Genomic DNA, 26,680 nt, shown 5'->3' with positions numbered 1-26,680 from the left:
GTAAAGCAATGTAAATCTTTGACCTGTATCATATAAGCAGTAACATATGTAATTGTAAATATATTTTAAGATTAAGTGCAGTAAACTTATTTTTTTAATGCTCTGTAGCTTAAAGCAGACTAAGTGCTAAAATGCAGCAAGATGTGTATTAAGAAAAGTTTTGCTTCACTTAATACTCCTCAAAGGAATTCCAATAGAAGGAAATCTACAACTACTTTTGAATATTTTCTTTTCTTTTAATGAGTTATAACCATGAATGCAAATATTTATCAGTTGCTTTAGCGTCTTGGTAAAAGTAGGGGATAGACTATACTTTATAACTGAAAATGAAACTTAGTTACAGTAGTGTTTGGATAATAACGTCACCTATTGCATTAACCTTTATAAATCTTTATGGCTAAAGTTGCAATTTTCAATTAATTGACTGTGGAATTCTATACCCATTTCCTGATAGTATTTTGTGGGGGTTTTTTCTGGAAGCCACAGCAACGGGTTTTTTTTCTGGAAGCCACAGCAACTGGTACATTCTCCCATGCATGGTATGGTTTGTGTATATAAGACTCTCTGTTAAGATACTATGTTTATATATGTACATTATTTCCCTGTACTATAAATATAAATTATATTATTTCAAAGTCATGCATGCTGTTTTTATAGTAAGATGGCATTTGCTACAACACTTGTCACTTGGTAGATCAAAGCACATTAGCTTCTGTCTTAGTCAATGTGGGCTACTATAACAAAACTACAATAAAATTGTGTGGTTAAACAATAGAAATTTATTTCTCACGGTTTTGAAATCTGAGAGGTTCAAGATCAAGGTGCCCAAGGTGCTGGCCAATTCTATTCCTAGTGAAGGCCCAGTTCCTGGTTTGCAGATAGACATCTTGCTGTGTTTTCACACAGGAGGGAGAGAGGGAGAGAGAGAATACGCTAAACCCATCACGAGGGCTCCACCCTTATGACCCAACTGCCTCTCAAAGGCCCCATCTCCAAATACCATCACACTGGGGATTAGGGTTTCAGCATATGAATTGTGGAGGGACACAAACATTCAGTCCATACCAGCGTTCCAAAAAGGCTTTATAAATTTGGACATCTATCCTATTAATTGACTTGATATTAGAATGATTGATCTAGAGCCAAAAGTTAAGTTTTATTTAAAATTTTGAAATGTCCTATGTAAATAAAGCTAAAGCATTAACAGTATTTCATATGAACCCATCAATTCTAAAATATTTTAGATTTTAAAATATCAACAAGAATCTATTCTTCAAAGTAAGTGGTTTTGAATTGCCTGTCTACTAGTGGGACAAAGGCTTTTAATTTTGTATCCTATTAATATCTTTTTTTAACATCTTTATTGCAGTATACTTGCTTTACAGTGGTGTGTTAGTTTCTGCTTTATAACAAAGTGAATCAGCTATACATATACATATATCCCCATACCTCTTCCCTCTTGCATCTATCTCCCTCCCACCCTCCCTATCCCACTCCTCTAGGTAGTCACAGAGCACCAAGTGGATCTCCCTGTGCTATGCAGCTGATTCCTACTAGCTATTGATTTTACATTTGATAATGTATATATGTCCATGCCACTCTCTCACTTTGTCCCATCTTACACTTCCCCCTCCCCATGTCCTAAACTCCGTTCTCTAGTAGGTCTGTGCCTTTATTCCCATCCTGCCCCTAGGTTCCTCATGACCATTTTTTTTTCTTAGATTCCATATATATGTGTTAGCATATGGAATGTTTTTCTCTTTCTGACTTACTCTGTAGGACAGACTCTAGGTCCATCCATCTCACTACAAATAATGCAATTTCGTTTCTTTTTATGGCTGAGTAATATTCCATTATATATATGTGCCACAACTTCTTTATCCATTCATCTGTTGATGGACACTTAGGTTGCTTCCATCTCCAAGCTGTTGTAAATAGAGGTGCAATGAACATTGTGGTCCATGACTCTTTTTGAATTATGGTTTTCTCAGGGTATATGCCCAGTAGTGGGATTGCTGGGTCATATGGTAGTTCTAATGGTAGTTTTTTAAGGAACATCCATACTGTTCTCCATAGTGGCTGTATCAATTTACATTCCCACCAACTGTGCAAGAGGGTTCCCTTTTCTCCAAACCCTCCCCAGCATTTATTGTTAGTAGATTTTTTAATGATGGCCATTTTGACTGCTGTGAAGGTGATACCTCATTGTAGTTTTGATTTGCATTTCTCTAATGATTAGTGATGTTGAGCATCCTTTCATGTGTTTGTTGACAATCTGTATATCTTCTTTGGAGAAATGTCTGTTTAGATCTTCTGCCCATTTTTGGAATGGGTTGTTTGTTTTTTTGATATTGTGCTACATGAGCTGCCTGTGAATTTTGGAGATTAATCCTTTGTGAGTTGCTTCATTTGCAAATATTTTCTCCCATTCTGAGGGTTGTCTTTTCATCTTGTTTATGGTTTCCTTTGCTATGCAAAAGCTTTTAATTTTCATTAGGTCCCATTTGTTTATTTTTGTTTCTATTTCCATTTCTCTAGGAGGTGAGTCAAAAAGGATCTTGAGGTGATTTATGTCATAGAGTGTTCTGCCTATGTTTTTCCTTTAAGAGTTTCATAATGTCTGGCCTTACATTTAGGTCTTTAATCCATTTTGAGTTTATTTTTGTGTACGGTGTTAGGGAGTGTTCTAATTTCATTCTTTTACATGTAGCTGTCGAGTTTTCTCAGCACCACTTATTGAAGTGGCTGTCTTTTCTCCATTGTATATTCTTTGTTCCTTTATCAAAAATAAGGTGATCATATGTGCGTGGGCTTATCTCTGGGCTTTCTATCCTGTTCCATTGATGTCTATTTCTGTTTTTTGTGCCAGTACCATACTGTCTTGATTACTGTAGCTTTGTAGTATAGTTTGAAGTCAGGGAGCCTGATTCCTCCTGCTCCATTTTTGTTTCTCAAGATTGCTTTGGCTATTCAGGGTCGTTTGTGTTTCCATACAAATTGTAAAATTTTTTGTTCTAGTTCTGTGAAAAATGCCATTGGTAGTTTGACAGGGATTGCATTGAATCTGTAGATTGCTTTGGGTAATATAGTCGTTTTCACAATGTTGATTCTTCCAATCCAAGAACATGGTATATCTCTTCATCTGTTTTTATCATCTTTAATTTCTTTCATCAGTATCTTATAGTTTTCTGCATACAGGTCTTTTTCTCCTTAGGTAGGTTTATTCCTAGATATTTTATTCTCTTTGTTGCAATGGTAAATGGGAGTGTTTCCTTAATTTCTCTTTCAGATTTTTCATCATTAGTGTATAGGAATACAAGAGATTTCTGTGCCTTAATTTTTGTGTCCTGCTACTTTAACAAATTCATTGATTAGATATAGTAGTTTTCTGCTAGCATATAAGGACTCTCTATGTATAGTATCATGTCATCTGCAAACAGTGACAGCTTTACGTCTTTTCCAATTTGGATTCTTTTTATTCTTTTTTTTCTCTGATTGCTGTCTAAAACTTTCAAAACAATGTTGAATAATAGTGGAGAGAATGGGCAACCTTGTCTTGTTCCTGATCTTAGTGGAAATGCTTTCAGTTTTTCACCATTGAGAATGATGTTGGCTTGGGTTTGTCATATACAGCCTTTATTATGTTGAGGTAAGTTCCCTCTATGCCTACTTTCTAGAGGGTTTTTATCATAAACGGGTGTTGAATTTTATCAAAAGCTTTTTCTGGGCTTCCCTGGTGGCGCGGTGCTTGGGGGTCCGCCTGCCGATGCAGGGGACGCGGGTTCGAGCCCCGTTTCGGGAGGATCCCACATGCCGCGGAGCGGCTGGGCCCGTGAGCCATGGCCATGTTGATTCTTCCAATCCAAGAACATGGTATATCTCTCCATCTGTTTGTATCATCTTTAATTTCTTTCATCAGTGTCTTATAATTTTCTGCATACAGGTCTTTTGTCTCCTTAGGTAGGTTTATTCCTAGATATTTTATTCTTTTTGTTGCAATGGTAAATGGGAGTGTTTTCTTGATTTCACTTTCAGATTTTTCATCGTTAGTATATAGGAATGCCAGAGATTTCTGTGCATTAATTTTGTATCCTGCTACTTTACCAAATTCATTGATTAGCTCTAGTAGTTTTCTGGTAGCATCTTTAGGATTCTCTATGTATAGTATCATGTCATCTGCAAACAGTGACAGCTTTACTTCTTCTTTTCCGATTTGGATTCCTTTTATTTCCTTTTCTTCTCTGATTGCTGTGGCTAAAACTTCCAAAACTATGTTGAATAAGAGTGGTGAGAGTGGGCAACCTTGTCTTGTTCCTGACCTTAGTGGAAATGCTTTCAGTTTTTCGCCATTGAGGATGATGTTGGCTGTGGGCTTGTCATATACGGCCTTTATTATATTGAGGAAAGTTCCCTCTACACCTACTTTCTGCAGGGTTTTTATAAAAAAAAAAAAAAAAAAAAAAAAAAAGCTTTTTCTGCATCTATTGAGATGATCATGTGGTTTTTCTCCTTCATTTTAGTAATATGGTGTATCACATTGACTGATTTGTGAATATTGAAGAATCCTTGAAATTCCTGGGATGAACACCATTTGATCATTGTGTATGATCCTTTTAATGTGCTGTTGGATTCTTTTTGCTAGTATTTTGTTGAGGATTTTTGCATCCATTTTCCTCAGTGATATTGGCCTGTAGTTTTCTTTTTTTGTGACATCTTTGTCTGCTTTTGGTATCAAGGTGATGGTGGCCTCGTAGAATGAGTTTGGGAGTGTTCCTCCCTCTGCTATATTTTGGTTTGGAAGAGTTTGAGAAGGATAGGTGTTAGCTCTTCTCTAAATGTTTGATAGAATTCGCCTGTGAAGCCATCTGGTCCTGGGCTTTTGTTTGAAGATTTTTAATCACAGTTTCAATTTCAGTGCTTGTGATTGGTCTGTTTATATTTTCTATTTTTTCCTGGTTCAGTCTTGGAAGGTTGTGCTTTTCTAAGAATTTGTCCATTTCTTCCAGTTTGTCCATTTTTTTGGCATACAGTTGCTTATAGTACTCTCTCATGATCCTTTGTATTTCTGCAGTGTCAGTTCTTACTTCTCCTTTTTCATTTCTGATTCTATTGATGTGAGTCTTCTCCCTTATTTTCTTGATGAGTCTGGCTAATGGTTTATCAATTTTGTTTATCTACTCAAAGAACCAGCTTTTAGTATTATTGATTTTAGCTATTGTTTCCTTCATTTATTTTTCATTTATTTCTGATCTGATCTTTATTTCTTTCCTTCTGCTAACTTTGGGGGGGTTTTGTTCTTCTTTCCCTAATTGCTTTAGGTGTAAGGTTAGATTGTTTATTTGAGATGTTTCTTGTTTCTTGAGGTATGATTGTATTGCTGTAAACTTCCGTCTTAGAACTGCTTTGGCTGCATCACATACATTTTGGGTCATTACGTTTTCATTGTCATTTGTTTCTAGGTATTTTTTGATTTCCTCTTTGATTTCTTCAGTGATCACTTCGTTATTAAGTAGTGTATTGTTTAGCCTCCATGTCTTTCTCTTTTTTACATGTTTTTTCCTGTAATTTATATGTAGTCTCATAGTGTTGTGATCAGAAAAGATACTCGGTATGATTTCAATTTTCTTAAATTTACCAAGGCTTGATTTGACCCAAGATATGATCTATCCTGGAGAATCTTTCATGAGCACTTGAGAAGAAAGTGTATTCACTTGTTTTTGAATGGAATGTCCCATAAATATCAATTAAGTCCACCTTGTTTTATGTATCATTTAAAGCTTGTGTTTCCTTAATTATTTTCATTTTGGATGATCTGTCCATTGGTGATGGTGGGGTGTTAAAGTCCCCTACTCTGATTGTGTTACTGTCGATTTACCTTTTTATGGCTGTTAGCATTTGCCTTATGTATTGAGGTGTTCCTGTGTTTGGTGCATAAATATTTACAATTGTTATATCTTTTTTTTGGATTGATCTCTTGATCATTATGCAGTGTCCTTCTTTCTCTCTTGTAATAGTGTTTGTTTTAAAGTCTGTTTTGTCTGATATGAGAATTGCTACTCCAGCTTTCTTTTTATTTCCATTTGCATGGTATATATTTTTCCATCCCCTCACTTTCAGTCTGTATGTGTCTCTAGGTCTGAAATGGGTCTCTTGTAGACATCATATATATGGGTCTTGTTTTTGTATCCATTCAGCCAGTCTGTGTCTTTTGGTTGGAGCATTTAATCCATTTACATTTAAGGTAATTATCAATATGTATGTTCCTATTACCAGTTTCTTAATTGTTTTGGTTTTGTTATTTTAGGTCTTTTCCTTCTCTTGTGTTTCCTGCCTAGAGAAGTTCCATTAACATTTGCTGTAAAGCTGGTTTGGTGGTGCTGAAATGTCTTAGCTTTTGCTTCTCTGTAAAGGTTTTAATTTCTCCGTCGAATTTGAATGAGATCCTTACTGCGTAGAGTAATCTTGGTTGTAAGTTTTTCCATTTTATCACTTTAAGTGTGTCTGCCACTCCCTTCTGGCTTGCTGAGTTTCTGCTGAAAGATCAGCTGTTAACCTTATGGGGATTCCCTTGTATGTTGTTGGTTTTCCCTTGCTGCTTTTAATAATTTTTCTTTGTATTTAATTTTTCACAGTTTGATTAATATGTGTCTTGGCGTGTTTCTCCTTGGATTTATCCTGTATGGGACTCTGCACTTCCTGGACTTGATTGACTATTTCCTTTCCCACATTAGGGAAGTTTTCAATATAATCTCTTCAGGTATTTTCTCAGTCCCTTTCTTTTTCTTGTCTTCTTCTGGGACCCCTATAATTCAAATGTTTGTGCATTTAATGTTATCCCCGAGGTCTCTGAGACTGTCCTCAATTCTTTTATTCTTTTTTCTGCTGTGCAGTATGTATTTCCACTATTTTATTTTCCTGGTTAGTTATCCATTTTTTTACTCCAGTTATTCTGCTATTGATTCCTTCTAGAGAATTTTTAATTTCATTTATTGTGCTGTTCATCATTTTTTGTTTGCTCTTTAGTTCTTCTAGGTCCTTGTTAAACATTTCTTGTATTTTCTCCATTTTGTTTCCAAGATTTTGTATCATCTTTAGTATCATCGCTCTGAATCCTTTTTCGGGTAGACTGCCTATTTTCTCTTCAGTTGTTTGGTCTGGTAGGTTTTTACCTTGCTCCTTCATCTGCTGTGTTTTTCTGTCTTCTCATTTTGCTTAACTTACTGTGTTTGGGGTCTCCTTTTCACAGACTTCATGTTCGTAGTTCCTGTTGTTTTTGGTGTCTGTCCCCAGTGGCTACGGTTGGTTCAGTGGGATGTTTAGGCTTCCTGGTGGAGGGGACTGGTGCCTGTGTTCTGGTGAATCACGCTGGATCTTGTCTTTCTGGTGGGCAGGACCACGTCTGGTGGTGTGTTTTGTGGTGTCTGTGATCTTATTATGATTTTAGTCAGCCTTTCTGCTAGTGGGTAGGTTGTGTTCCTGTCTTGCTAGTTGTTTCGCAGAGGCTCTCCAGCACTGTAGCTTGCTGGTCATTGAGTGGAGCTGTGTGTTGGTGTTGAGATGCAGATCTCTGGGAGGTTTTTGCTGTTTGGGAATACATGGGGCTGGGAGGTCTCTGGTGGACCAATGTCCTGAACTCGACTCTCCCACCTTAAAGGAACAAGCCTCACACCTGGCTGGAGTACCAAGACCCTGTTATCCACATGGTTCAGAATAAAAGGGAGAAAAAAGAAAGAAAGAATGTAAAAAAATAAAATAAAATAAAGTTATGAAAATAAAAAATTAAAAATTATTTAAAATGAAAAAAATTAAAAAGTAATAAAAGCAAGGAAAGTAAGAAATAAAGAAGATAGCAACCAAACCAGAAAACAAATCCACCAATGATAATAAGTGCTAAAAACTATATTAATAAAAAAGAACAAAAAAAAAAAACAGAACCGTAGGACAAATGGTAAAAGCAAAGCTCTACAGACAAAATCACAAACAGAAAGATACACATGCACACTCACCAAAAGGGAAAAGGGAAAAAATATATATATATCATTGCTCCCAAAGTCCACCCTCTCAATTTGGGATGATTTGTTGTCTATTCAGGTATTCCAGAGATGCACAGTACATCAGGTTGATTGTGGAGATTTAATCTGCCGCTCCTGAGGCTTCTGGGAGAAATTTCCCTTTCTTTTCTTTGTTTGCACAGCTCCTGGGGTTCAGCTTTGGATTGGCCCCACCTCTGCGTGTAGTTCACCTGAGAGCGTCTGTTCCTGCCCAAACAGGACGGTTAAAGTAGCAGCTGATCAGAGGGCTCTGGCTCACTCGGGCTGGGGGGAGGGAGGGCTGCGGAATGCAGGGTGAGCCTGCAGCGGCAGAGGCCAGCGTGACGTTGCACCAGCCGGAGGCGCGCCATGTGTTCTCCTGGGGAAGTTTCCCTGGATCATGGGTCCCTACTAGTGGCGGGCTGCACAGGCTACCGGGAGGGGAGGTGTGGATAGTGAGCTGTGCTTGCACACAGGCTTCTTGGTGGCTGCAGCAGCAGCCTTAGCGTTTCACGCCCGTATCTGGGGTCCCTGCTGATAGCTGCAGCTTGTGCCCATCTCTGGAGCTGGTTTAGGTGGTGCTCTGAATCCCCTCTCTTCGTGCACCCCAAAACAATGGCCTCTTGACTCTTAGGCAGGTCCAGACTTTTTCCCGGACTGTCTCCCGGCCAGCTGTGGTGCACTAGCCCCCTTCAGGCTGTGTTCATGCAGCCCACCCCAGTCCTCTCCCTGGGATCCGACCTCCGAAGCCTGAGCCTCAGCTCCCAGCCCCCGCCTGCCCCAGCTGGTGAGCAGACAAGCCTTTCAGGCTTGTGAGTGCTGGTAGGCAAGGATCCTCTGTGCGGGAGTCTCTCTGCTTTGCCCTCCGCACCCCTGTTGCTGTGCTCTCCTCCATGGCTTTGAAGCTTCCCCGCCACCCACCCCCCGTCCCCATCAGTGAAGGGGCTTCCTAGTGTGTGGAAACCTTTCCTCCTTCACAGCTCCCTCCCAGAGGTGCAGGCCCTATCCCTATTCTTTTGTCTCTGTTTTCTTACTTTTCCCCTATCCAGTTACGTGGGGAGTTCCTTGCCTTTTGGGGTGTCTGATGTCTTATGCCAGCATTCAGTAGGTGTTCTGTAGAAGTTGCTCCACATATAGATATATTTCTGATGTATTTGTGGGGAGAAAATTGATCTCTGCGTCTTACTCTTCCGCCATCTTCAAGGTCTCCTCCCTATTAATATCTTTATATCTACTCTTGTATTTCACTGTTTATGTTCATTGTCAATATTCTGTGCTCCAAGTTTTTATTTTCTCTCCCACAGTGTCTTTTAAATGCCCTCTAATTTAGTTTCATTCATCACCACTCTTCTAAAGTTACATCCTATATACTCTACAGTGACCTCCCTATAAGTCTCCTCTTGAAATATTTGATACAGTAGACCTCTAACACTGTTCATTTGCAAGGCATGGCATGTGATAGACACTCAAAATACGTATTGGTTAATATGCAAATGGAGAAAGAAAGAACCTCTCCCTATTTACTGTCTGTAATGTTTTAGTAGCTATAGGTTTATTAACTAGACTGTTACCTTCTTTTATTCTTCTCCTCCCTCTCTATGTGCAGTCCCCCAAGGTCCAGTCCTTAGTTATTTAGTTTTTCTCTCTCTGTGATCTTTCAGATCTTTCAACTATTGCCTCTGCGTGAATAACTCCATTCTTTTTCTCCAGGCAAGCTTCCTCATGAGCTTCAGTTATATATCAACGATTGTCCTCTAGACACTTCTATTTGGATATCCTGCATCTTTTCAAACATAATTGGTTCACAGTGAAGCACAAGATATTCCGCTCCTCCTTCTTTCTATGTTTATTTCCATCATAGTATTACCTTTTTCATAGCCACTTTTCATTTTTATCTTCTTCTAATCACTGTACATACTAAATGTTTATTACATTTCTTAGAAAATATTCTGAGTTGTTCTTCCTTTCCATTATCAGTGTTAGTGAACTCCTTGTTAGTGACCCTGAAACAGCCCATCTTCCAGTCATTTCATCCTATGAACTACTGCCAGAGTTTATTTCTTAAACTATCTCTTTCTTCATGAATCTCCTTTAGTCAAAAACTTCAAGAGCTAGACTATGGAAGTGGTTTTCAAAAGCCTTTTTTAAAAAAAATTACTAAACAACTTCAGTTAAATAAAATCTTGTATGGGACCCAAACAAATAAAACAGTAAATCTGTAGTTGTTTTGGCTGAAAATATTTAAAGCCTCTTGTATCTGGGCTTTACCTACACATTGTCCCCCGGGCAGTTCTTTAGAATTTCTGGTACATTTTAGAATCCAATTTGAAACCTATGGCCTCTAGTACAAAATCTTTATTTAGGATTTAGGCCCTGTTCCATTTAACCCATCTGTTTGCTACATAAAACTTTTTCCATGTAAATTTGTGCCTTGACTTCTGTCATGTTTAGTGCCCAGAATGCTGTTAAACCACCTTTCTGCTTCTTTAAATCTTATTCATATCCCCAGTGGAGTTCAGTCATCACCTCTTCACTGAACATATGAATGAATATGTAGGAATAAAAGAGTTGGGTATCTTTTTTCACTATGTAGATATATTTTGATGGGGTACTGTTTTCTTTTTTAGGAAATGACTTCTGATTTGAATTTAATTATTACATACACAGAGGTCTGTGCAGGCATATCTTTGAGATATTTCAGGTTTGATTCCAGACCACCACAATAAAGCACATATCCCAATAACAGGAGTCACAGAAATTTTTTGGTTTCCCAGTGCATATAAAATTTATGTTTACACTGTACTGTAGTCTGTGAAATGTGCAATAACGTTATGTCTAAAAAAATGCACATACCTTAATTTAAAAATACTTTATTGCTAAAAGATGCTAAACATCTTTTGAGCCTTCAGCAAGTCATACTCTTTTTGTTGGTAGTTGGTATAGTGTCTTACCTTGATGTTGCCTACTGACTGATCAGGGTGGTGTTTGCTGAAGAGCTAGGTGGCCGTGGCAATTTCTTCAAATAAGACAACAATGAAATTTGTTGCAATTGACTCTTCCTTTCATGAATGGTTTTTCTATAGCATGCATGCTGTTTGGTGGGTAGCATTTTACCCACCATAGAACTTCTTTCAAAATTGGAGTCATTCCTCTCAAACCCTGCTGCTGCTTTGTCAACTAACTTTATGTAATATTCTAAATCCTTTCTTATCAAAATTTCAGCAGTCTTCATAACATCTTCACCAGGAGTAGATTCCATCTCAAGAAACCACTTTCTTTGCTCAACCATAAGAGCAACGCCTCATCCATTAAAGGTTTACCACGAGACTGCAACAATTCAGTCATCTTCAGACTCCATTTCTAATTTTGGTCCTCTTACTATTTCCACATCTGCGGTTTCTTCCTTCACTGAGTCTTGAATCGCTCAGTCATTCAACTTCTTCCAAACTCCTGTTAAGGTTGATATTTTCACCCTTTCCCATGAATTAAAAATATTCTTTTTTTTTTTTTTACGAATATTCTTAATGGCATCTAGAATGATGAACACTTTCCAGAAGGATTTTAATTGAGCTTGCCCACATCTGTCAGAGGAATCACTCTCTATGGCAGCTAGATCCTTTTGAAGTATATATTTATATTTTGACTGCACAGCATGTCTTGCAGGATCTTAGTGCCCTAACCAGGAGACCAGGGGTCAAACTTGGACCCCTCTGCAGTGGAAGCATAGAGTCCTAACCACTGGACTGCCAGAAAACTCCCAAAATATATTTATTAAATAATAAGACTTGAAAGTCAAACTGACTCCTTGATCCATGAGCTGCAGAATGGATGTCGTGTTAGCAGCCATAAAAACATCATTAATCTCATCGCACATCTCCATCAGAGCTCTTGAGTGACTAGGTACATTGTCAATGTGCAGTAATATTTTGAAAGGAATCTTTTTTTCTGAACAGTAGGTCTCAGCAGTGGGCTTAAAATATTCAGGAAACCATGTTGTTAACAGATGGGCCATCATCCAGGCTTTGTTATTCCATTTATAGAGCACAGGCAGAATAGATATAGCATAATTCTTAAAGGCCCTAGTATTTTTGGAATGGTAAATGAGTATTGGGTTCAACTTAAAGTCACCAGGTAATTAGCCCCTACAAAGAGAGTCAGCCTGTCCTTGAAGCTTTGAAGCCAGGCATTGACTTCTCCTCACTAGCTATTGAGTTGGCCAAAAAGTGCCTTCAGTTTTTAAGTGAAAATAAAAGACACATTTTTCATTTTCACCAAGAACGTTATTGACCAAAATATCTGCCCTTTTGTTCCACTACCTTCTGCCATTTTTCAGGCAACTTCATAATTCCATCTTCCCAAAACTTTTTACCTTTTTGAGCAAAGAACTGTTCCAGGTGCATTTTACAGTCTTCCAGGGAATTGAAATTTTTTCCATTAAGAGAAGTTTGTAAAGACCAAAATAAGTAGAAATCCAAAGGTGAAATGTCTGGTGAATATGGCGGATGAATCAGAACTTCCCAGCCAAGCTGTAACAGTTTTTACCTGGTCATCAAAGAAACATGTGGTCTTGTGTTATCCTGATGGAAGATTATGCGTTTTCTGTTGACTAATTCTGGACGCTTTTTGTCGAGTGCTGCTTTCCGTTGGTCTAACTGGGAGCAGTACTTGTTGGAATTAATCATTTGATTTTCCGGAAGGCACTCATAATAGAGGACTCCCTTCCAATCCCACCATATACACAATATCATCTTCTTTGGATGAAGACCAGCCTTTGGTGTGGTTGGTGGTGTTCATTTCACTTGCCCCACGAACTCTTCTGTTCCACATGTAATGTACAGCATCCACTTTTCATCGCCCATCACAATTTGTTTTAAGAATGGAACATTTTCATTATGTTTAAGTAGAGAATCGCATGTGGAAATATGGTCAAGAAGGTTTTTTTCGCTTAACTTACGTGGAAACCAATCATAAGTGATTAATATAACCAGGCTGGTGCAAATAGTTTTCAACGCTTGATTTGGATATTTTGAGTATGTCAGCTGTCTTCCATGTGGTATAACATTGATTGTTCTCAATTAATGTCTCGATTTCATTGCTATCAGCTTCAGCTGGTCTACCCGACTGGAGCATCATCCAGCGAGAAATCTCCAGCACGAAGCTTCACAAACCACTTTTGACAAGTTCAGTCAGTCACAGCATCTTTTTCATACACTTCACAAATCATTTTTTTGCGTTACAGTTGCATTTTTGCTTTCTTGAAATAATAAAGCATAATATGCCAAAAATATTGCTTTTTTTCCTTCCATCTTCAATATTAAAATGGCTACAGAAAACTTCGCCAATTTTGATGTCTTTTTTAAATGCACGCTGATATGACAACTGTCACATACAGTCTAACAAGATTGTTTTGAATGAAGTTAAAGACAACTAAGTGCTACTACAGCCATCTTACGGAAAAAACCGACCTAAACTTTTGGCCATCCCAACATGAAAGTCCTCGATGGTATCTTCTTCCAAAAGAGGGCTGTTTTGTCTGCAGTGCAAATCTGTTGTTTAGTGTAGCCACCTTCATTAATTATCATAGCTAGATCTGGATAACTTGCTGCAGCTTCTATATCAGCCCTTGCTGCAGCTTTTATGTCAGCACTTGCTGCAGCTTCTATGTCGGCACTTGCTGCTTCACCTTGCACTTTTATGTTATGGAGATGGCGTCTTTACTTAAACCAACATCTGCTAGCTTCAAGCTTTTCATTTGTAGCTTCCTCACCTCTCTCAGCCTTCACAAAATTGAAGAGAGTTAGGGCCTTGCTCTGTATTAGCCTTTGGCTTAAGGGAGTGTTGTGCTTGGTTTGATCTCTACCCAGACCACTAAAACTTTCTCCATAATTCTCCAAAACAGAATTAAAGCTGTTTTGCTTTCTTATTATTCATGTGTTCACTGGAAGAGCACTTTTAATTTCCTTCAAGAACTTTTCCTTTGCATTTACAACTTGGTTGACTAATACTTAGTGCAAGAGGCCTAGCTTTTGACCTATCTCAGGTTTTTTTGTTTTTGTTTTTTTTGCGGTATGTGGGCCCCTCACTGTTGTGGCCTCTCCCGTTGCGGAGCACAGGCTCAGCGGCCGTGGCTCACGGGCCCAGCCGTTCCGCGGCATGTGGGATCCTCCCGGACCGGGGCACAAACCCATGTCCCCTGCATCGGCAGGCAGCCTCTCAACCACTGCACCACCAGGGAAGCCCCTATCTCAGGTTTTGACATGCCTTCCTCACTAAGTTTAATCATTTCTAGCATTTGATTTCTAGTGCCCCATGGTAGGGGTACTACTTGGCCTAGTTTCAATATTGTTTTTTCTCAGGTAATAGAGAGACCCAAGGACAGAGAGAGAGATGGGGAAGAAATCAGAACACACACACAACACTTATGAATTAAGTTTGCTATCTTACATGGGCATGGTTTGTGCTACCCCAAAACAATTACAGTAGTAATATCAAAGATCACTGATTATATATTACCATAACAGATATAATTTTAATAATGAAAAAGTTTGAAATGTGAGAATTACGTGAATAAATGCTATTAGAAAAATGGTGCTGATAGGCTTGCTAGAAGCAGGGTTGCTACAAACCTTGAATTTGTAAAGAACAGCATCTGAAAAGTGCAATAAAGTAAAGTGCAATAAAATGAGGTATGCTTGTGTTTTATGCTTATCATATTTCAAATCCCTGAACTGAATGACGTTAAGCATTCAAAAGCATGGGTTCAAGAGTGATGCTAAATATAAATGTTAAGATAACAAATCTAAAAATAATATACATGTGACCAAAATCAATAATTTAAAACATGCTTTATTATTTTTACATTTGTTTTCTCTTAGGGCCTGCAACATACAATCCTGTTTTAAAGAAATCTTGCTGCATACCCTTATTTGTTAAAGCATCATAGCGTTTTAAAGATTCCAAAGAGATTACTCCTGGTCCAGCGACATATGAGGTTTGTCAATGATACTTCTCTTTTAATAATAACACAAGAATGGAAAAATTTCCAGAAAGTACTGGAAATGTCTTCATTAAAGTCCTTCCCATATGTTCTATCCTTATTACTAACCGAAATCTTTTGGCTAAGAAAGGCTTTTTTAAAGATAAATTCTGACATTTCTGAAAGAATTGTTTGAGAATTTAAGAATTATTTAACAATTTATAAATAGCCTCTACAGCACAAATATATATAATTTTTATATCCCTGCAAGTCTAAATATTTACTTGTTTACATACACAAATTGAAATAGAAATTTCCAAATGTTTATTGAAATCAAGAATTTATTAGAGAGCTCAGAAGAAGAAAGCCCTGTGGATCCAATAAAACCAGGTATTGATCTTTTATTTTCTTTTAATAAATATAGGTGGTTTAGATTCATAATAAATAAATGTCTCATTATGCTGTGGGTCTTCTGATTGTAAGGAGGAGGTTTAAATAAACTGCAGGGTTTTAGAAATTGTGTTCGCTCTAGGCTTTTAGTCCCCATTTGGTGTGAAAAGGTTTTCCCATTGGCTGATAGCAATTAAGAGTGCAAATCATAATGAATGTTCTTATTTGGGTTAGTTAATGACAAATTTATTTTTATTGAATGTATGTTTTTCTACTTATTCAAAATGTCATAATCCAAAGAATTTTTCGGCATTCTGTCAAAAGCACATTTATAATATAATATCAGAAAAGGAAGAAAAAGAAAATCAAATGAATAATGAAAGACTTGTTATTTTACTTGTTGGCTGTTGATTCCCCCAAAATATCACTGTTATTTCTCCTGATAAGCAAATCTAATTTTATAAGACTTACTTCACAAAGGAAAATATGCTAGACAGAGTCTTAGTAGTAGTTCAGAAGGTGAAAGTCAAGGGAGGATACATTATATATATACAGTGTTTTAGGGCCTTGGCTCTGTAATGTAAGGCAAGTCTTGCAAATTGGGAACTGATAGAGATTTGGCAAAGTTTATGACATATTTACTCTTGATTGTTGGGTACAATGAGGAAAGGTCTTTAAGCAAGTATTGATCAGTAAACTATTAGTCTTAATAAGTTAGATTGATGAACATAACAATAATGTTCATTGTTCATTGTTCATTGTTCATCTAACAATAAGTTAGATGAACATTATAGATGTTCATTTGATCGTATTAAATCATAGAAAATCTTTAACTGATTGCTTTCCCACTCATTTTGAAAACTGGTTTTAATGGTGTCCACAAATGATAAATGCCAGTAATCTGATGTTATACTTTTTCATTTTGTGCTACATTTGTCATAGATGTACCCACTAGTATTCCTAGTATTTAAAGATGCTATTGCTTTTTCTTTCACTAAGATTTTATGATTTATGTTTATACTTCCTCAGTCATTTATTGTGGAGTATTATTTTCCGTGTCAGAAAAAAACATTTATGGATTTAATAATGAGGTTTAGTTAAGGTAATGCCTAAAATGTCAAACTAATATATCCATATATTATATAGTAGATATAATACTGCAGTATAAGGTTAATTTTCTGTTGAGGACTGTCTGTAATTTTTTTGTCTTTCCAACACCACTTGTTTCTGTTAATTTTTTGAACAAATAATTTTTTTGAACAAATCATTTTCTTTCATAATTTTTCTTCTTAAAAGGAAAAGTTACTTCTTTTTTTTTGACATCTTTATTGGAGGATAATTGCTTTACAATGTTGTGTTTGTTTCTGCTTTATAACAAAGTGAATCAGCTATACATATACACATATCCCCATATCTCCTCCCTCTTCCGTCACCCTACCACACTTCCTATCCCACGCCTCTAGATGGACACAAAGCACCAAGCTGATCTCCCTGTGCTATGCAGCTGCTTCCCACTAGCTATCTGTTTTACATTTGGTAGTATATATAAGTCCATAACACTCTGTCACTTCATCCCAGCTTACCCTTGCCCCTCCCTCTGTCCTCAAGTCCATTCTCTACATCTGTGTCTTTATTCCTGACCTGACCCTAGGTTCTTAAGAACCGGTTTTTTTTTTGTTTTTTTTTTTAGATTCCATATATATGTGTTAGCATACGGTATTTGTCTTTCTCTTTCTGACTTACTTCACTCTGTATGACAGACTCCAGGTCCATCCACCTCACTACAAATAATTCAATTCCTTTTTTTTTTTATGGATGAGTAATACTCCATTGTATATATGTGCCACATCTTCTTTATCCATTCATCTATCACTGGACACTTAGGTTGCTTCCATGTCCTGGCTATTGTAAATACAGCTGCAATGAAGAGTGTGGTACATGACTCTTTTTGAATTATGGTTTTCTCAGGGTATATGCCTAGTAGTGGGATTGCTGGGTCATATGGTAGTTCTATTTTTAGTTTTTTAAGGAACCTCCATACTGTTCTCCATAGTGGCTGTATCAATTTACATTCCCACTGACAGTGCAAGAGGGTTCAATTTTCTCTACACCCTCTCCAGCATTTACTGTTTGTAGATTTTTTGATGATGGCCATTCTGACTGGTGTGAGGTGATACCTCATTACAATTTTGATTTGCATTTCTCTAATGATTAGTGATGTTGAGCATCCTTTTATGTGTTTGTTGGCAATCTGTATATCTTCTTTGGAGAAATGTCTATTTAGGTCTTCTGCCCATTTTTGGATTAGGTTGTTTGTTTTTTTGATATTGAGCTGCATGAGTTGCTTGTATATTTTAGAGATTAATCCTTTGTCAATTGATTCGTTTGCAAATATTTTCTCCCATTCTAAGGGTTGTCTTTTCATCTTGTTTATGGGTTCCTTTGCTGTGCACAAGTGTTTAAGTTTCATTAGGTCCAATTTATTTATTTTTGTTTTTATTTCCGTTTCTCTAATGGGTGGGTCAAAAAGGGGCTTGGTGTGATTTATGTCATAGAGTGTTCAGACTATGTTTTCCGCTAAGAGTTTTACAGTGCCTGGCCTTACATTTAGGCCTCTAATCCATTTGGAGTTTATTTTTGTTTATGGTTTTAGGGAGTGTTCTAATTTCATTCTTTTACATTTAGCTGTCCAGTATTCCCAGCACAACTTACTGAAGAGGCTCTTTTCTCCACTGTATATTCTTGTCTCCTTTGTCAAAGATAAGGTGACCATATGTGTGTGGATTTATCTCTGGGCTTTCTATCCTGTTCCATTTACCTATATTTCTGTATTTCAGCCAGTACCATACAATCTTGATTACTGTAGCTTTGTAGTCGAGTCTGAAGTCAGAGAGCCTGATTCCTCCAGCTCCGTTTTTCCTTCTCAGGATTGCTTTGGCTATTTGAGGTCTTCTGTGTTTCCATACAGATTGTGAAAACTTTTGTTCCGCTTTTGTAAAAAATGCCACTGGTAGTTTGATAGGGATTGCATTGAATCTGTAGATTGCTTTGGGTTGTATAGTCATTTTCACAATGTTGATTCTTCCAATCCCAGAATAGAGTATATCTCTCCATCTGTGTGTATCATCTTTAATTTCTTTCATCGGTGACTTATATTTTTCTGCATACAGGTCTTTTGTCTACTTAAGTAGTTTTATTCCTAGGTATTTTATTCTTTTTGTTACAGTGGTAAATGGAAGTGTTTCCTTAATTTCTCTTTCAGGTTTTTCATCATTAGTGTATAAGAATGCAAGAGATTTCTGTGCATTAATTTTGTATCCTGCTACTTCACCAAATTCATTGATTAGCTCTAGTAGTTTTCTGGTAGCATCTTTAGGATTCTCTGTGTATAGTGTCATGTCATCTGCAAACAGTGACAGTTTTACTTTTCTTTTTTGATCTGGATTCCCTTTCTTTCTTTTTCGTCTCTGATTGCTGTGGCTAAAACCACCAAAATTAAGTGGAATAATAGTGGTGAGAGTGGGCAGCCTTGTCTTGTTCCTGATCTTAGTGGAAATGGTTTCACTTTTTCACCACTGAGAACAATGTTGGCTGTGGGTTTGTCATATATGTCCTTTATTATTTTGAGATAAGTTCCCTCTATGCCTACTTTCTGTAGAATTTTTATCATAAATGGGTGTTGAATTTTGTTGAAAGCTTTTTCTGCCACTATTGAGATGATCATATCGTTTTTGTCCTTCAGTTTGTTTTATGGTGCATCACTTTGATTGATTTGTGTATATTGAAAAATCCTTGCATTCCTGAGATAAACCGCACTTGATCATGGTGTATGATCTTTTAATGTGCTGTTGGATTCTGTTTGCCAGTATTTTGTTGAGGATTTTTGCATCCATGTTCATCAGTGATATTAGCCTGTAGTTTCTTTTTGTAACATCTTTGTCCGGTTTTGGTATCAGGGTGATTTTGGCCTTATAGAATGAGTTTGGGAGTGTTCCTCCCTCTGCTATACTTTGGAAGAGTTTGAGAAGGATGGGTGTTAGCTCTTCTCTAAATGTTTGATAGAAGTCACCTGTAAAGCCATCTGGTGCTGGGCTTTTGTTTGTTGGAACATTTTTAGTCACAGTCTCAATTTCAGTGCTTGTGATTGGTCTGTTTATATTTTCTATTTCTTCCTGGTTCAGTCTTGGAAGGGTGTGCTTTTCTAAGAATTTGTCCATTTCTTTCAGGTTGTCCAATTTATTGGCACATAGTTGCTTGTAGTAATCTCTCATGATCATTTGTATTTCTGCAGTGTCAGTTGTTATTTGTCCTTTTTCATTTCTAATTCTGTTGATTTGAGTTTTCTCCCTTTTTTTACTTGATGAATCTGGATAATGGTTTATCATTTTGTTTATCTTCTCAAAAAACTGCTTTTAATTTTATTGATCTTTGCTATTTTTTCCTTCATTTTTTTTCATTGATATCTAATCTGATCTTTATGATTTCTTTCCTTGTGATAACTTTGGTGTTTTTTTGTTATTCTTTCTCTAATTGCTTTAAGTGTAAGATTAGGTGGTTTATTTGAGATTTTTCTTGTTTCTTGGGGTCAGATTGTATTGCTATAATCTTCCCTCTTAGAACTGCTTTTGCTCCATCCCACAGATTTTGGCTGTCATGTTTTTATCGTCATTTGTTTCTAGGTATTTTTTGATATCCTCTTTGATTTCTTCAGTGATCTCTTGGTTATTTAGTAGTACATTGTTTAGCCTCCATGTATTTGTACTTTTTACAGATTTTTTTCCTGTAATTGATATCTATTCTCATAGTATTGTGGTCAGATAAGGTACTTGATATGATTTCAGTTTTCTTAAATTTACCAAGGATTGATTTGTGACCCAGGATATGATCTATCCTGGAGTATTTTCCATATGCACTTGAGAAGAAAGTGTATTCTGTTGTTTTTGGATGGAATGTCCTATAAATGTCTATTGTTCCATCTTGTTTAATGTATCATTTAAAGCTTGTGTTTCCTTATTTATTTTCATTTTTGTTGATCTGTCCATAGGTGAAAATGGGGTGTTAAAGTCCCCTACTATTATTTTGTTAATTGAAAATTCTCTAGAAGGAATCAGTAGCAGAATAACTGAGGCAGAAGAATGGGTAAGTGACCTGGAAGATAAAATAGTGGAAATAACTGCCACAGAACAGAATAAAGAAAAAAGAATGAAAAGAATTGAGGACAGTGTTGGAGACCTCTAGGAGAACATTAAAAGCACCAACATTCAAATTATAGGGGTCACATAAGAAAAAGAGAAAAAAGGACTGAAAAAATATTTGAAGAGATTATAGTTGAAAACTTCCCTAATATGGGAAAGGAAATAGTCAATCAAGGCCAGGAAGTGCAGAGTCCCATACTCCGTACATCCAAGGAGAAACATGCCAAACACATTTTAATCAAATTATCAAAAATTAAATACAATGGAAAAATATTAAAAGAAGGGAAGAGGAACAAATAACATACAAGGGAATCCTGACAAGGTTAACAGCTGATCTTTCAGCAGAAACTCTGCAAGCCAGAAGGGAATGGAAGGACATATTTAAAGTGATGAAAGGGAAAAACTTACTACCAAGATTACTCTACCCATCAAGTATCTCTTTGTGTCGATGGAGAAATTAAAACATTTACAGACAAGTGAAAAGTAAGAGAATTCAGCACCAGCAAACCAGCTTTACAACAAATGCTAAAGGAACTTCTCTAGGCAGGAAACACAAGAGAAGGAAAAGACCTACAATAACAAATCCAAAACAATTAAGAACATGGTAATAGGAACATAACATATCGATAACTACCTTAAATGTTAATGGATTAAATGCTCCAACCAAAAGACATATACTGGCTGAATGGATACAAAAACAAGATCTGTATATATGCTGTCTACAAGAGACCCACTTCAGACCTAGGGACACATACAGACTGAAAGTGAGGGGATGGAAAAAGATATTCCATGCAAGTAGAAGTCAAAAGAAAGCTGGAGTAGCAATTCTCATATCAGACAAAATAGACTTTCAAATAAAGAGTATTACAAGAGACAAAGAATAACACTACATAATGATCAAGAGATCAATCCAAGAAGAAGATATAACAATTGTAAATATTTATGCACCCAACATAGGAGCACCTCAATACATAAGGGAAATGCTAACAGCCATAAAAGGGGAAATAGACAGTAACAAAATAATCATAGGGGATATTTCTCTCATCTTTTATTTCTTATATAAGTGTTTTAGTTTTTGGAGTCCAGGTCTTTTGCCTCCTTGCATAGGTTTATTGCTAGGTATTTTATTCTCTCTGATGTGTTGGGAAATGGGATAGTTTCCTTAATTTCTCTTTCTGATCTTTCATTATCGGTGTATAGAAATGCACAATATTTCTGTGTATTAATTTTGTATCCCACATCTTTAACAAATTCATTAATGAGCTCCAGTAGTTTTCTAGCAGCATCTTTAGGATTTTCTATGTATAGTATCATGTCATCTGCAAACAGTGACAGTTTTACTTCCTTTCCAATTTTGATTCCTTTTCCTTATCTGCCTTGACTAGGACTTCCAAAACTATTTTGAATAAAATTGGCGAGAGTGGACATTCTTGTCCTGTTCCTGATCTTAGAGGAAATGTTTTCAACTTTTCACTGTTGAGTATGATGTTAGCTGTGGGTTTGTCATATATGGCTTTTATTATGCTGAGGTATCTTCCCTCTATGTCCACTTTCTGGAGAGTTTTTTTCCAAAGTTGGTGTTGAATTTTGTCAAAATCGTTTTTTGCATATATTGAGATGATCATATAGTTTTTATTCTCCAATTTGTTGATGTGGTGTATCATACTGATTGATTTGTGGATATTGAAGAATTCTTGCACCTCTGGGATAAATCCCACTTGACCATGATGTATGATCCTTTTAGTTTATTGTTGGACTTGGTTTGCTGGTATTTTGTTGAGGATTTTTGCATCTATGCAGAAGCTTTTTAGTTTGATCTAGTCCCACTTGTTTATTTTTGCTTATACTTTTGATGTCATATCCAAAATATCTTTGTCAAGACCAATGCCAGGAAGCTTTTCCCTATGTTTCTTCTATGAATTTTATGGTTTCTGGTGTTCTATTTAAGTCTTTAATCCATTTTTGAGTTAATTTTTGTGAATGGTGTAAGGTAGGAGTTCTAGTTTCATTGTTTTCCAAGTGTGTATCCAGTTTTCCAACCACCATTTATTGAAAATAATATCCTTTCTGTGGAAAGTGTCCAAAGAGTTTAGCTTATATGAAAAGATTGTTTTGGGATGGCATTCTTGAGAACAGGGAAATGTCCTTGCACAGAAGAGACATCGGCTGAAGGATCACAAATGGTTCCAGCCCCTCTTTGAAGTGTTCAGAGAATTAAGCATCCTGGAACGACTTGTTCATGTTGTTTAACAACAAGAAAAGCTTGAAAAATTTAATTACTTTAATGGGTTCGCAAATGTTTTTGTACGAGGTTGCCTGCAGACCAAAACATATTTTGAAGCCGATGATCTGTATCTGATTTCTATTTTTTTCTAGCTGAAAAATAAGCTCATTGTGTATCCAGTAAATAAATATGTGGACGGGCAAAGGTTTGGGACTCTTGATTGTTGGAGTCCTGAGTCCCCTGCTGTTCATCTGTTTAAATCCATTCTCCTTGTCCTCCTCTTCTTTGGGACCCGAACGACAACACCTTTCCCCCTGTGTATCCCTGGTACCCTTGTCAAAGATTTTTGTCCATGTATGAAACAGGTCATTTGTGTGTTCTCAGTTTTTTCCATTTGTTATGTGCCTGTTTTTATGCCAGTTTTTATTACTATAGCTGTGTGATGTAGTTTGAAATCAAAAAGTGTGATGTCTCTAGCTCTGTTGTTCTTCCTCAGGAGTACCTTGGACACTCAGTGTCTTATATGCATCCATACAGATTTTGGGATGTTTTTTTCTGCTTCTGTGAAAATGCCATTGAAATTTTGGTAGAGATTTTATTGATTCAATAGATGACTTAAGTAGAATGGTTATTTTAATATTACTGATTCTTTCAGTCCATGAACATGGGATATCTTAACATTTATTTGTGTCTTCTTCAGTTTCTTTCATTGACATCATAATTTTCAGTATACAGTTATTTTATCTCCTTTGTTACATTTATTCCTAAGTATTTTATTAGTTTTTATGCTATTATAAATGGGATTGTTTCCTTTATTTGTTTTTTAGATAGTTTTTTGTTAGTTTATAGAAACATAATTGACTTTTATACGTTCATGTTTTTATTCTGCAACTTTACTGAATTCATTTATTATTTCTAACAGTTTTTTGTGGCATCTTTGGAATTTTATGTAAGTTTATGCAAACAGAAATAGTTTTACTTTTTCCTTTACAATTTGGATGACTGTTATTTCTTCTTTTGTCCAGTTGTTCTGGCTAGGACTTCCATTGCTGTGTTGAATAGGAGAGGTTAGAGTGATCATCATTGTCTTTTTCCTGATCTTAGCAGAAAAGCTTTCAACTTTTCACTGTTGAATATGATTTTAGATGTCAGTTTGTCATCTTTATTATGTCAAGGTACGTTCATTCTATACCCAATTTGTTGAGAGTTTTTTTCAATGAAAGAATGTGGAATTTTGTCCAATACTTTTTCTGCATTGAGATGATATGATTTTTATTTTTTATTGTGTTAATGTGGTGCATCACATTTATTGATTTGTTTATGGTGAACCATCCTTACGTCTAAGGGATAAATCCCATTTGCTCATGGTATATGACCCTTTTAAGGTGCTGCTGAATTTGGTTTGCTAGTATTTTGTTGAGACATTTTGCATGTATATTCATCAGGGATATTAGCCTGTAGATTTTTCTTTTTGTAGCCTTCTTCTCTAGCTTTGTTGTCAGGGTAATGCTGGCCTCATAAAATGAGTTTGGGAGTAGTCTGTCTTCTTCAATTTTTTGGAAGAGTTTGAGAAGGATTGGTGTTAATTCTTTAAATGTTTGGTAGAATTCACCACTGAAATCATCTGGTCCTATTCTTTTGTTATTGGAAGTCTTTTAATTACTGCTTCAATCTCAGTCATTACGTTTTATGTAGATTTTCTATTTCCTTGTGATTCAGTCTTGGTAAGTTGTATGTTTCTAGAAATTATTTAATTTTTCTAGATTATCCAGATTGGAGGTGTACAGTTGTTCATGTAGTCTCTTATGGTCCTTTGAATTCCTATAGTGTGAGTTGTAATATCTCCTCTTTCATTTATGATCTCATTTATTTGAGTCTTCTCTCTTTTTTCCTTTGTCTAGCTAAAGGTTGGTCAATTTTCTTTATCTTCTCAGAACACCAGGTGTTTGTTTTATTAATCATTTCTATTGTTTTCTTGGTCTCTATTTCATTTCTCCTCTGAAATTTGTTACCTCCTTCCTTTTACTAACTTTGGACTTAATTTGTTCTTCTTTTTCTAGTTCTATAAGATGTAAATTTAGTTTATTTATGACTTTTCTTTATTTCTTAATGTTGGCATTTGTTCCCCTAAACTACTTTCAGTACATCCCATAAGTTTTGGTATGTTGTGTTTCCATTTTTTTGTTTTGTTTTGTTTCAAGATTTCTTTTTCCACACTGCACTACTTGCAGGATCTTAGTTCCATGACCAGGGATTGAACCCATGCCCCCTGCAGTGGAAGCATAGAGTCCTAACCACTGGACTGCCAGGGAATTCCCTCAAGATGTTTTTTGACTTCCCTTTTGATTTCTTTTTTGACCCATTGGTTATTTAGGATTATGTTGTTCTGTTTCCACATATTTGTGAATTTTCCAGTTTTACCCCATTATTGATTTCTAGTTTCACACCACTGTGGTCAGAAAGGATATTTTGTATGATTTCAGTCTTCTTACATTTGCAAAGGTTTGTTTTGTGACCTAACATGATTTATCCTGTAGACTGTTCAGTGTTCCCTTGAGAAGAACATGTTCCACTGCTGATAGATGGAATGTTCTTTGTATGTCTGTTAAGTTCACTTGTCTAAGATGTATTTTAAGTCCATTGTTTTTTCATTGATTTTCTATCCATTTTTTGAAAGTAAAGTATTGAAGTCCCCTACTATATTTGTATTGTTGTCTATTTCTCCCTTCAGATGTGTTAAATTTTTCTTAATACATTCAGGTGCTCTGACGGTGGGTGCATGTATATTTACACTTGTTATATCCTCTGGATGAATTGACCCCTTTATCATTATGTAATGACCTTTGTTTCTTTTTACACTTTTTGCTGTCTTTTTGTTTCCATTTGCATAGAATATCTTTTTCCATCCCTTCATTTTGAGCCTATATGTGTCCTTAAAAGTGAAGTGGGTCTTTTGTAGGAAACATACAGTTGGGTCTTTTAATTTAATTTAATTGCATCATTTAATTCATTTACATTTAACTTAACTGTATATGGTAAGGGCTTACTAATTCCATCTTATTTTTTCCTGTCGGTTTTGTAGTTTCCTTGTTTCTTTTTTTCTCTTTTGCTTAAGAACAGTGCTTGCAAATGATAGGGACTCAATAAATATTTGTTCAATTTTTGAATGATTTTAACCTTTTTTCCATGCCATGTTACTAGTTAGATATTTTATAAACTTAATTCTGATCTTTAGTACCATCTACAACATTTTTAATTCTACTCTTGCTTTTTTTTAAGACTTTATTTTTTAAAGAGCAGTTTTAGTTTTACAGCAAACTTGTGAGCAAAATACAGCTATTTCTTATGTACTCCCTGTCCTGTACATGCATAGCTCCCCCATTATGTACATTACTCACGGGAATAGTACTTTTTCTTGTTTGTTTGTTTTTGTTTAACCAAGGATGAACCTACATTGACACATTATAACCACCCAAAGCCCATAGTTTACCTTAGGGTTCACTCTAAGTGTTGTATATTCTGTGGGTTTGGACAAATGCATAATTATATATACCATCATTATAATATCATACAGAGTATTTTCACTGCCTTAAAAATATTCTCTTCTCTGCTTATTCATCTCCCTATCCATTATGAGTGGTTATCCATTGGTAACCACTTATAATTTCATTACCATGTGTGGCTCCATTTTCCATGCTTAGTATATTATACATTTTTATAAAATTATGTTTGAGAAATAGTTCCACTGCTTAAAGTTAAAAAGAGAAATTTAAAGCCACAGTTATAGAGAAAAGGTAGGTTCACTGGATTAAGAAAAACTTAGTCTCAATCTCACTTCAGTTATTTAATAAATGAGATATAAGGA

The 26,680-nt window shown here is 36.1% G+C and overlaps 1 protein-coding gene across 1 annotated transcript in view; it reads left to right on the top strand.

Moving 5' to 3' along the window:
• Positions 1–26,680, top strand: part of STPG2 (sperm tail PG-rich repeat containing 2) — a 347,209-nt gene that overhangs the window by 295,081 nt on the left and 25,448 nt on the right. The window contains 1 exon segment of the mRNA XM_007463823.1: positions 14,906–15,021. Within this exon segment, the coding sequence (XP_007463885.1) occupies positions 14,906–15,021 (116 nt within the window).

This window comes from Lipotes vexillifer, unplaced genomic scaffold (assembly GCF_000442215.2).
Source record: "Lipotes vexillifer unplaced genomic scaffold, Lipotes_vexillifer_v1.1 scaffold49, whole genome shotgun sequence".
In the NCBI taxonomy this organism is placed as follows: Eukaryota; Metazoa; Chordata; class Mammalia; order Artiodactyla; family Lipotidae; genus Lipotes; species Lipotes vexillifer.
This window is presented reverse-complemented; position numbering and strand designations above follow the sequence as displayed.